This window comes from Lemur catta, chromosome 4, assembly GCF_020740605.2.
Source record: "Lemur catta isolate mLemCat1 chromosome 4, mLemCat1.pri, whole genome shotgun sequence".
Lineage (NCBI taxonomy): Eukaryota > Metazoa > Chordata > Mammalia > Primates > Lemuridae > Lemur > Lemur catta.
Genome location: NC_059131.1, coordinates 28601861 through 28613884, shown reverse-complemented (window position 1 = coordinate 28613884; position 12024 = coordinate 28601861). Strand labels below are relative to the sequence as shown.

The window sequence follows — 12024 nt, the reverse complement described above, 5'->3', positions numbered from 1 at the left end:
ATATTTTTAGTAAGTTCAAACAGACACAGGTAAAAAAATTCCCATTTATTCTCCCCAACTTTCCAACTCCCTAAATTAAGTAATAAAATGAACCCAGCACTTTTTCAGTATATCTGACCTAAAATCATTATTTATTCTGACCCATTTAACTGTTTGCAGGATTTTTTCCCCTAGAGCAGACAGCTCTGTGTCTATATTATAAGGATTCTCAAATAAGTGAATTATTGAAACCACATGAAAGTCATTAATTGCAAATTCTACTTCTCTTAGTTTAAGTAGCTAACAATAGAAAAGGAAACACAGAAGATAAGCACATTAAGTTCTCTACCAGTGCTAAATATTTAAATGATTACTAAAACAGGGAAGAAGGAATCATTCTGGAATGCGGTGCTCTGGATCAGTGCTTTCTCAGATGTGGCAGTGGGACAGGATTAACTTAAACAGCTGGGCAGGTGGAGAACACATCGAGCAGTTAGGCTTTGTAATCTTAGACTTGAGGGTTCTCTCAATTTCTCTTTTTTTGTGATAAAGAAAACTCGTATTACTACTCCCTTTGCTTTTAGTAAAAACTGAAAATAACTGATTTGAAATCAAATAAACCAACATAATATAAAACCACCCATATGCTCAGTTAATCCCTTACTGAAAACTTATCAGTAGCCTATGTGTATTAAAGGGCCTCACCTGCTTTTGACTCCACTTCTGCCTAACCGATCTGCTAGTACTGTGGGGATCCATCACCTGAGCCTCTAACTTGCTACCCACCGTTTTGCCACCTGAGTGAATACCTGCAGTCATACCATCTGAATACATTCCACTCAATACAAAGCAACAGAAAGTTACATTGTTTAAATTTCTCAAAAGGCCAAGTTTGACCACAATTTTTTTTAATCAGTCATAATGCTGTTCTTTTTTACTCTTATAGTTTTTTTCCCCAAATAATCTACTTTTAAACCTATAATTCTTTCAGCCAGTATTGTTGCATATCTTACTCCTTGCTAAGCATTTGCACATCTTCTCTGGGAAAGCTTGCAGTCATACTAAGAAATTAAAAATAGTCATAGTACAAAGAGAATCATAGTTAAATGCTAAATGAGTGGTGAAGACAAAAAATGCTATAGAAGTTTACAGAAAGATGATCTCAGAATGGACAAGAATAGTCAGGGAAAGCTTTGTGGTAAAGACAGAGAAGGAAGGGAACTGACCACCTACTTAGCATTGCCGTTTATAACCTCACATTCAAAGTCCTGCTCCACACCTTGCCCTGGCCAGGTCCACCAATGAGGTAATAATGACAGTGCCTAGGAAAAGAGAAAAGACCACCTGGCTCACTGCTTTGTTTCTGCTGCTAATGCAGAGAGGGGAAAATAAAGAAATGCCTCTTACCTTCCTGTTTGAAGATTGCCTGGTCATAAAATGTAGGCCAGAGGTCTGACCTGGTCTGCGTGCTGGAGATGAATTTTATCTCCATTCCTTAGTAGAGGAAGCTTTAACAAGAAACAGCTATATCACAAGCATTTCAAGTAGAAATGCAAGGCTTTTCTTCATGGAAGATTATTGTGGGTGATGAGTTTCTAATCTCAAAAACATTTGCATTTACCAGGCTTTTGTGAGTTTAAGGAGTTATCCATCATTTATGTCATTTATACCATTTTTTTCTATAGGAAAATGCTCATTTCTATTTCAAGAATGACTCCTTTATAAACTCGGGATTGTTTTCAACAGTGGTTTCAATCCTAAGTATATTGTATAATCCTTTGGGGAGCTTTAAGAAAATACCTAGGTGCAGTCCATACTAGACTGGGGAGGCTGGGAATCAGAATTTTTTAAAACTCCCAGGGGATTTGGGAGTTATGGATTTGGTCTGTTATCTGGAATTTATACTTAATAAATTAATACTACTTTTTAATTAATTGGATTTCACTCCTAAGTCATTATCAATAAATTTGTTGAGTATCTAGCTGACAAGAATTTCTAGCATATATTTATTGATTACAGCATGTAGAATTCTAAAAGAATTTTTTATAGCATTTTCCAGGCAGTCAGACCAGGCAACTAATATAAAGTGAGAAATCAGAGAACCCCAGATTTACCAAATGTATGAATCTAAGCCTGTGCTATATATAAACGTGATCAAAGCCAAGTTTACATCTGTGTATGTATGTCTATTCATATGTATAATCTTTCAAAAGACGGTAGCTTTAACAGTCATGAGCTTTGTGCTTTTATTTTATTCCTATATCGTGCTAAGTGCACTATCACACGTTTTTGAGGCTATCTCCAGGAGTTATATTTATTTTGTTTTCAAGAAAAGCAGGAAATATATAAGCAGGTAAACACTAGAGCTGGATATTCCCTTAATCCCTATTATGTCATAGGTGCCTAACAGTGAAGAAAATCATTGACAGAGCAATAGCTTCACATAATTTCAGAGTATAAAAATGAATTTTAATCTTCTGAGAGGTAATTTATTAGAATTAGCTGGATTGCTACACTTAGTAGTCATGGGTTCCAAATAAATACCAGCACATATGGAAAGGAGGTAATGGGATAGATTATTTGAAATTTGGCCTCCCAGGGAAATAAGACCACTGTATCTGTATAAGCAATCAAGTTAGAAGTTGTGCCGGGTCAACCTGGAATGTAAAATTATCCTGACCAAATAAGCCTGAATAAACAAATGTTCCAAATTATGAGCGATTGCCTATTGTGCAAAAAAAAAAAAAAAAGATGAGAGAAAGAGAAATCTGAATTTTTCTTTTCCTCTTTTATTTTATTTTCTTGAGATAGAGTCTCACTCTGTCGCCTTGGCTAGAGTGCAGTAGCTTCATCCTAGCTCACTGCAACCTCAAACTCCTGGGCTCAAGTAATCCTCCTGCCTCATTCTCCCAAGTAGCTGGGACTACAGGCACATGCTACCTCGCCTGGCTAATTTTTTCTATTTTTTGTAGAGACGGGATTTCGCTCTTGCTCAGGCTGGTCTCGAACTCCTGGCCTCAAGCCATTCTCCCGCCTCAGCCTCCTAGAGTGCTAGGATTACAGGTGTGAGCCACCGCACCTGGCCAAAGAAATCTGAATTTTTAAAAATCAGCTCAGTCTAGTATTATAGGAATTATTTCAGTCTCTTGGGTATCATCTGTTCCATATGGTGTTAACATGAGGTAGTGTAACATAAACAATTATATTGATTTATAGCTAATATAGATCATCAAGCCTTTTGCCTCAATTTTCCTACTTTAATGCTCTTGGGGCTCTGGCTTTAGATTTTCATTTTTTTATTTTTCACTTATGTATGTATGTATGTATTTTGATACAGGGTCTCACTCTGTTGCTCAGGCTGGAGTGCAGTGGCTTGATCATAGTTCACTGTAACCTCAAACTCCTGGGCTCAAGTGTTCCTCCCAGCTCAGCCTCCCCCGTAGCTGGGACTACAGTTCTGTGCCACCACCCCTAGCTAATTATTTTTTATTTTTACTTTTTGTAGATACAAGGTCTTGCTGTGTTACCCAGACTAGTCTTGAACTCCTAGGCTCAAGCAGTCCTCTTGTCTCAGCCTCCCAAAGTGCTAGGATTACAGACATGAGCCATCATGTCCAGCCTCAAAATTTTGTTAAGCAATTGATAAATATTGTTAAAATTAGACATCCTAAATTTATCAGTGAGTTTCCTACACAAAGTGAGTCTAGGCACCAAATGTTTATTAACTTTTTTAAAAAGTGTTTATGAATATAGTAGGAAAAAGCTACATCACTTTCAAGCTTGTTTTAATATCCAAAGCTCTAGTTATTTTATGATGAGAATATATGCCCCAAGAACATTTTTCAAAGGTATATAACAATAATATTAGTAAGAAACTCTCTTTTATTTTTCAATTTATATAAAATGAATTTATTTAATACTTGTTTCACAAGTTAGAGTTTTCAAAATAATCTTTTATAAATGACATTTCTATACGTTCAGCTGAATCTTCGAGTTTATACATTTTTAAGTTTTCCAGTAATGTAGGAAATTTTAGTTTTTTCATGAATGTTTTTCATTTAATTATAACATCAAGTAGTAAATCTAAAGGAATCTTCAAAATTCCCACTATGATATTAATTTATTTTTTCTTCTCAAAAATAAGTAGTAATGAGCTTTTACTACAAACTGTTACAACATTCTTTAAAACTAGGATGACAAGAGTAACATTTTCATCATAAATATAAATTTTCACAGATGAGTTGACTATATCAATGAAAGAAAAAAAATCTACTTTCTCTTGTTTCCTTTCACAGGCAACGATACCGTCTTTATCCAAGTTACACTGCCCCATGGCCCAAGTTAGTATATTTGGTTTAAGACTCATAATTCTTGCTTTGGCTTTAAAAATCAAACCAAGTGTAATCTTTCCTGCTAAAACTCTTCTTGGGTCTGGCAGCACTGGTACCTTGCTTGCAACATTCTAAAAGTGAGGCCTTCACTTGTGCTATCTGTTGATCATAAATGATTTGCTTAAATTTATATACTTTTCATGCTTTTTGTAAAACCTTTTTTTCTCTTTTAAAAGAACTTATTAAATAAGTGGCTTCCACATTTAATCTTTTTTATCTTTTCCAACTATAGACTTCTAGATATATTTTAATGCTCAACTTTGGGGAAAAAAAGCAAGAGCATGCATGCGCATATGAGAATGCTGGCAGCTACATGCAGTGTCTAAAGCACAAAATACACTTAGCCTGGTAGCAGCACAGATTGTAGGCAAATAACTGCTTTTGACTTTAGAAGAACTGTCTTATAATTATAACTATTTAAATTATAGCCTAAATATTCACCATTAATAATATAAGAAACTTCCTTTGTAGCTATTTGGATTTAATTTTAAAGTAAACTAACAATTCACTAAATTCTATTATTTTAGTTATTTTAAGCTAATGGATTAATACTTTTTGCTGTCCTTTCATACAAGTGATTTCAAAATGTATACAATGGAAAGTACTAGTTATAAGTGAAATTACCTGTATTTAGTCTCTTAAGAAAAAAGATGGATGATCAAAATCTTGATCATTTGAATAATATCAGTACACAGAGTACTCTTTTTAAGTTCTATATTATAACATTTAATTGACAACAAAAAGCTTAATGTTTAAAGGATAAAAAGAACCTACTGAGTATAATTTTGAATGATGTAAGTATTTTTTCATATCTTTTTTATAATATTTATAAACTAGCTAACAACATACATAAGTGTCGTCTTCCAAAGTATAATTATTTATATGCCTGCATTATGTCCTATGGTTAAGATCAGAAACTCAATTCCCAGGGACTATTCAGTAAGAAAAGGGAAATTCTATACTAATAAAGGGAAATTCTATACTAATAAAGTCAGAAAAAAATTAGCCTATGACAAAGCTTAAAAATTATCATTCCAAAGATTTTCAGTAGCTTGCTGTTTCTCCCAGACATCTGAGAATCAGACCCAATTAAAAATACCAATAACAGACTAATAGTGGGAATGTTTTGTTCAAGCAAAATAAGAGTATCTTAGGCAGCTTATTTCTAAAAATTCTGCTAAAAAATTTCTGCATGCTTTTATATAGCAGTTTGCTTTAATAAGTAAAATACTATTGGGTATTGGTTTATTGAACTGCTTTTGATACTTCTGCACATTTCTTTTTAATAAATATAAGCAGTTTCCAGCTAAGCCCTTTCAAGATTAATAAATGAAATAAAATTCCCATGAACTTTAAAAAAAAAAAAATTTAACATCCTACAGGATCTGCTTCAGTGTCATCTATAAGTTTAACCAAGGGGACTGATGAAGTGCCCATCCCCCCTCCTGTCCCTCCACGAAGACGACCAGAATCTGCCCCAGCGGAATCTTCGCCATCTAAGGTAAAGTAGAAAATCTTGTTATCTAGAAATTGGAATTATGACAGTTACATTATCATAAATTGCTTATGTCTAGTTTAGCTCTCACTAGGATAGGTTAACATTTCAGAGTATTTGGGCTTAATAGTTTAAATAAGTATTAAATATGGATTTAGCATGCAGTAATGCTTTTCTTCTGAAGGTAGTTGTTTGGTATGTTTTCAAAACCCTTATAAACCTAAGCTATGAGTATTGTCAAGGAAAAAAACAAGTTTTAATCTATGAAGTAAGAGTAATTTAGTCTTAAGCACAAAAACAGAGGAGAGGGAAAAAAAGAAAGACTTAAGCTTTGTATGAAGGCACAGTATAACTGAAACTGTACGTTAGCATATGCTGACAGTTACTTATCTGAGCCCTTCACAGTGACTCTGATGTGCTTTTCAATGGGCTTTTCATGAAAATTCTGGGTTGGAAGAGACCCTAAGGCCCAAAATAGCTATTTTTTCCACTTGTTTAATTTTTTTTCTTTTTCTTTGGCCAGCTGTTAACAGTTCATTGGTTTTTAAGCTGTCCAGAGAGAAGAACATCAGGATAAGTTAAGATACTCTTTGCAGAACTTCATGAAATGTTAACATAGTAAATTTTAAACTGTAAAAATAATAGGTAATTTATGCTAAATCAGAAATAACCTTATACTAGATTGACTGATAGGCAAGTAGCAGCAAACAAGAAGATTTTGAGGAAAAAAATTGGGGTAAAAACTTTGGCAAAAATGTTTTTTTTCTTTGAATTGGCAGAACCTCCCATTTAAAATATGGCAAAAATCCCTGTTCCACACCTAGTATCCCACCAATAGCATGTTTGAAAACTCCAACTTAAAATTCTTAATATATTCATGCTACTACATAAATTAATTAATAAATGTGTGTTTTATTCTTTTTCTCATTTGTTAGATTATGTCTAAGCATTTGGACAGCCCCCCAGCTATTCCTCCTAGGCAACCCACATCAAAAGCCTATTCACCACGATATTCAATATCAGACCGGACCTCTATATCAGACCCTCCTGAAAGCCCTCCCTTATTACCACCACGAGAACCTGTGAGGACACCTGATGTTTTCTCAAGCTCACCACTACATCTCCAACCTCCCCCTTTGGGCAAAAAAAGTGACCATGGCAATGCCTTCTTCCCAAACAGCCCTTCCCCCTTTACACCACCTCCTCCTCAAACACCTTCTCCTCATGGCACAAGAAGGCATCTGCCATCACCACCATTGACACAAGAAGTGGACCTTCATTCCATTGCTGGGCCGCCTGTTCCTCCACGACAAAGCACTTGTCAACATATCCCTAAACTCCCTCCAAAAACTTACAAAAGGGAGCACACACACCCCTCCATGCACAGAGATGGACCACCACTGTTGGAGAATGCCCATTCTTCCTGACTTCCTCTGTACCGGGATGTTTATTTTCCGAGCCCCGAATCCATTGCTGGCAATGGATGCACTGAATGTGCCAGCACTGAGGAGTTAAAATGAGAACTCCAAACACTAACGACTCTACTTCAAGATGCAGTATAAGACAATGAATTTTAACCTAGACATTAATCATAAAATGAAATGGTATTCCAGTTTAGAATATGGAAAGACTGATCTAGAGGAATTGGACAACTGATTGCACCTGAAAATCAAGTAAAGGGACTTTTTTCCAGCCAACAGGCAGGAGTCCTCTTTTTGTGAAGTCATCTTTATCATTAAAGGGATGGAAAACACAGTTTAGTGTCCAGCAGGCCCACATGATGACAGTTTTTGTAATTCAAAATATTATGCACTTTTAAAAAAAAATCTTAAACAGGGATCTTATGTCCTCCTTTGTTTTCCTTTGCTTTACTCTTCTACTTTAGAATATTTTCTTAAAAATCACTCAAAGGACTGTGAGGAAAGGCTGTGGTACCTGACCTTGTTGAAATCAAGGCCCAGCACTGTACTACAGTCCTGTTTACAGATTATTACAGTGAACTGAATGGGTACCGAGGCTTCACCAAAGAGGTACTTTTTTGTTGTTGTTGTTATTTTTTTTTTAAGAATAATTATACCAATTTTAAGAGCATTCCCCTACCTGCCCCCACACACCCAAACAAAATGTGGTGGTGTTGCCTTCAAACGAGAAGTTTTGTGTCATTAAGATGACAGAAGAACTTTTTTAAAATGTAACTGTCAAGTATACTATTTACATTTAGGAGACTGTTAATCTATGCTAGATTGTCATTTTTGCCCCTTCTCCCACAAAGGTTTACTGGTGGTCCACGTCATGGCTCGTAGCTGTCCCTCTAACCACACTATGGAAATGCAGGCACCCAGTGTGAAAAGGAGCACTTGCTGGGTCTCACTGACACCATTCATGTTTTACTAATAGTTGAGTAATCAGCATATCTAGAATTACCTTGCATTGCCTAAATCATGTGTATATAGTGAATGTTATATAATATACCTGGCAGGTCTGTTTTAATTTAATTGAATAAAGATACAAATACTTTGTTTGGCTGGCATATATTAAATTATTATATGGAGAAAATGGTCGATTCTTATTTCTTTCAGTTGAAAAACACACAAAAACACTAAGCATAAAAGCACGTATTGTGGTACGCCTTGGTTTCTAGTTCTGGCTATACATATTAATCTTAAAGAGTGATCTAAAGTCACAGTTTGGCATGTAGGAAAACATTTGGTTAGAATAGGATGGGTATCTGTTAAGCAAAATTTTGTAAGTTTTTTAAGTTCCTAAGCACCATGTATACAGTTTGTTAAGGTTTATATTGAACATTCTGCCTTGCTTGAGGTCTTCTCTATCAGAACTATTCATAATAGAACATCTACCCGTATCATTGGTATCATAATATGGATTATTTATTAAGCCTATGTACTGCTCTTCTGAGTCTAACAAATACTGTGACTGAAATGCATGCACCTTGTTGAAGAGAAAAAGTTTTATTAATCTCCACTGTAATGTCTGTGAAATGTGCAGTATTCCATCCTTAGAGAGTCATCAGTTCATCAGTATCTGCATGTGTCCTCTGAATAATGAAGCAACATTTCAGCAATTCTGTTAACCACACCATTAGAGACATTTTTAAAAGTGCTGCAACATGGTGGAAACCTAGTACTTTAATAATTTCCTGTGATATTTATTAGAGCATTAAGTGTACATCACAATAGTACAGTATATAGTCCTTTAAGACCAGAAAGTATGTTAATTGCACCATCATTAAGCAGTCCATCCTATCATATCTTTTCTTATTTGTTAGAGTTGAATCTTTTCTGTTTAATATTTGTGCCATTCCTATTATGGTAGCCATTTTTCTCTTTATAAAATGTCTCTTCATTTAAAAGTGTCCTAAAAAATTAATTTCAAATCCCCTCTTGGATGCAAAGTGTCCATAAGACCGTTCATTCAACAAATATTTATCTAATCCTACTTGTGCTGCTACAACTAATCATGATACACATTCCAGAATCTCCCATGACTTTTTACTGGGCCAGCCTCATTGTCCCTAGGATTTCCCTTTTTATGGCTTATTGATTACTTCTCTTTTTAATTACCCCACCCCCACTCCAAATGAGAACCTGTGAAAAGTCGCATTGGAGCCCATTCAGTCTCTCTCTGGCTAGTGCGTTGCCTTCAATGAAGTGATGACCCCTATTCAACCTGCCTGATCTCATAAAGAGGAAAAACTCAGACTTGGAGTACTAACCATATTTCTTCCAAAGGGAACCATTCTTCTATCCTGTGGTTCTAGGAGACCACTTCACTGTGCAACAATTTTATATGCATTGTGGATAAAGGATATTTTTATTCTGAAGTGTGACATTGGGTAAAAATATTTTCTGCAGTGGTAACTGATTACAAAAATTCCCATCGGATGCCCTTAGGTGGAGGTGAGAAAACTATATCCTTGCCTTCTCAATCTGAAACATTAACTAGTTGGCAAATTTATCCTTTGTAGTAACTGAAATATACTTAATTAGGGACAAGAAGTGGCAGAGAAGATAAATGCATCATTACAAAATTCTGCTTTTGAATTCAGGACATTGCAAGGGAGTCGATGCACCATGACTTTTTGTTAACCACATTCCAAAATGTGGAACGTTTCTTTTAGAAATGGACATTCCTAAATGTTTCATTACCTTTGGATCACAAAATGAAAATATTTCAAGGCTGAATTTACTTAGTGGGCTGATAATCAATATAAATAGAAAGGGAAGTTTTTCATATCTAAGCACTTTTTAAAACAGGAACAGATAAGAAATAAATTTCTAAATTTATTGAAAGATTATAGTTATTTACTCTTCCCAATCCTCCAAATGTATTTTAAGACTACAAGTTATCAGAAACTATACAGACATTAAATGTTTGCTTACCTAAAAGTTTTTGGGCATCAAATTATGTTTAGTAGCTTACTATTCTCTTAACAACTTGAGGATGCTTTAATAGATCTGAATTTAGCAAAGAGTATGCCACACACACTAATACGACAATCAACAGAACAGTCTAATGAACAAGTAAGTACTATGTCAGTTGGAGGCTATATATGGTTCTAAATTCTTCCTTAATTTTTTTCATAAATCAAAAATTACCTTATGTAAACCAAAAATTAGTTCTATTTATGATCATGATCTTGTCTTAATTCTCAAGTTCAGCTTACTTTAATCTTGTATCTCATTGTTTGTCTTTTAATATGACAGCTTAAATTCAAATTTTTAAGTGGCTCAGCAAACTAAATGGGAGAGGGGTGTTCCAATTTATTAGTGTTGTACATATTGAGGAAAACCTTCGTTTTTCTCCAGATTTGGAAAGAAACAATTTTAACCATTTATTTCTTGGTATTCTGCTGCTGTGGATAGGTTTACTTATTCTTTTAACCTATAATTGTGTGACTGTACAAGTGTAGGTCCTGTTGTATTGCACATTAATCTTTACCAATAAATAAACATCACAAGGTTAATATTAGTTTGGCTAAAAGAATTATGGAGTAAAAATTATTTATAAGGGAAAATGATGACTTTACAATGCCTTTATTCAACATACTTCTCTTTTGAACATCTTATTACTAACTTTTAAAATCATTTCATAATCCCTTATACATGAGCCAATAAAATATTTTGAGCTCTACTTAGGAAGCATGAAGTCAATATGATAATTCTAAACAACAAAAGCACTTGTAACTTGTTTTGTAAGTTTCATGCCTTATTTTCCATTTTTGACACCGTAAAGTGCATTTTCTGTCGACTGTGAGCAAATTTCCCTTTTGCCTTTAATGAAAATAGTGCATTAAGTAGCCAACTGCTGCAGAATTATAAAGCAAGTTAGGTAAAGGTCGGTCACATTGGACTACCACTCAAAGAAACAAGATACATAATAGATGGAAGGTACATGTGGTGTGGCTTAGGGAGAGCGCACCTGTGCCAGATGCATGCCACTTTCAGTAGCTGCCAAATGTGCCTTTAATTAAGAACATCTCTAATTTTTTCCTTCAGATCAAGTCAGCATTTGGGGGCGGGATTAGGGCAGGGGACTTTGGGGTGCAAATATCTGGTGGAACCACCAGAGAATTTGTTTGTCAAAGTGACATGTATAATTTTAGTTGAGATGTGTTTGTGTATATATGTGTATTTGCCTTTGTTTAGTAGCACGGTTATTTGCTAAAATGTCAAAAAATTGATCTGTCAGTCTTACTTTGATGTAAGAACAAAGTGTGGTCTATACATCTATTATGGCCTTTGTACCTAACCATGTTCGTAGGTAATCTTTGTACTCTGTGTGCAGCAGTATTTGGTTTGCATTTAAAGTGAAAATAATGGCTGTTATTTTTCTGGCATTACTAAGATAAACTGAAAAATAATAAAGAAAAATGCCTTACATAGCCCACAAGTGTATTATTTTGCATGTATTTATTTTAGAGGGCAGTATTTTCAAAGTCATTAGTGATTCTCATTTAGCTCACATGTGCCATATAGAAATATTTTGCATTTTATCATGGTCATACTTTGGAGGCACTTTTTCCTGTATCAAGTTAATATAAAGGGATTAAAGAAATTCTCTTTTTCCTTCTGTGTCAAATCCTATGATTGTAGTGACTGTGGGAGGCCCTTGGGATGAAAATTACTAATTTAAAGTGAC

At 34.7% G+C, this 12024-nt stretch overlaps 1 protein-coding gene across 4 annotated transcripts in view; it reads left to right on the top strand.

Annotated features, from left to right (window-relative positions):
* Positions 1-11767, top strand: part of SOS1 (SOS Ras/Rac guanine nucleotide exchange factor 1) — a 124822-nt gene extending 113055 nt beyond the window's left edge. For 3 of the 4 annotated variants that reach the window (XM_045549445.1, XM_045549443.1, XM_045549446.1), the window contains 3 exons: positions 4275-4319; positions 5753-5871; positions 6801-11767. In XM_045549445.1, the coding sequence (XP_045405401.1) occupies positions 4275-4319; positions 5753-5871; positions 6801-7292 (656 nt within the window). In that variant the 3' untranslated portion in view covers positions 7293-11767. The remainder of the gene's footprint in view (positions 1-4274; positions 4320-5752; positions 5872-6800) is intronic. The other variant, XM_045549444.1, reaches the window with a different exon arrangement.
* Positions 11768-12024: the final 257 nt, after the last annotated feature.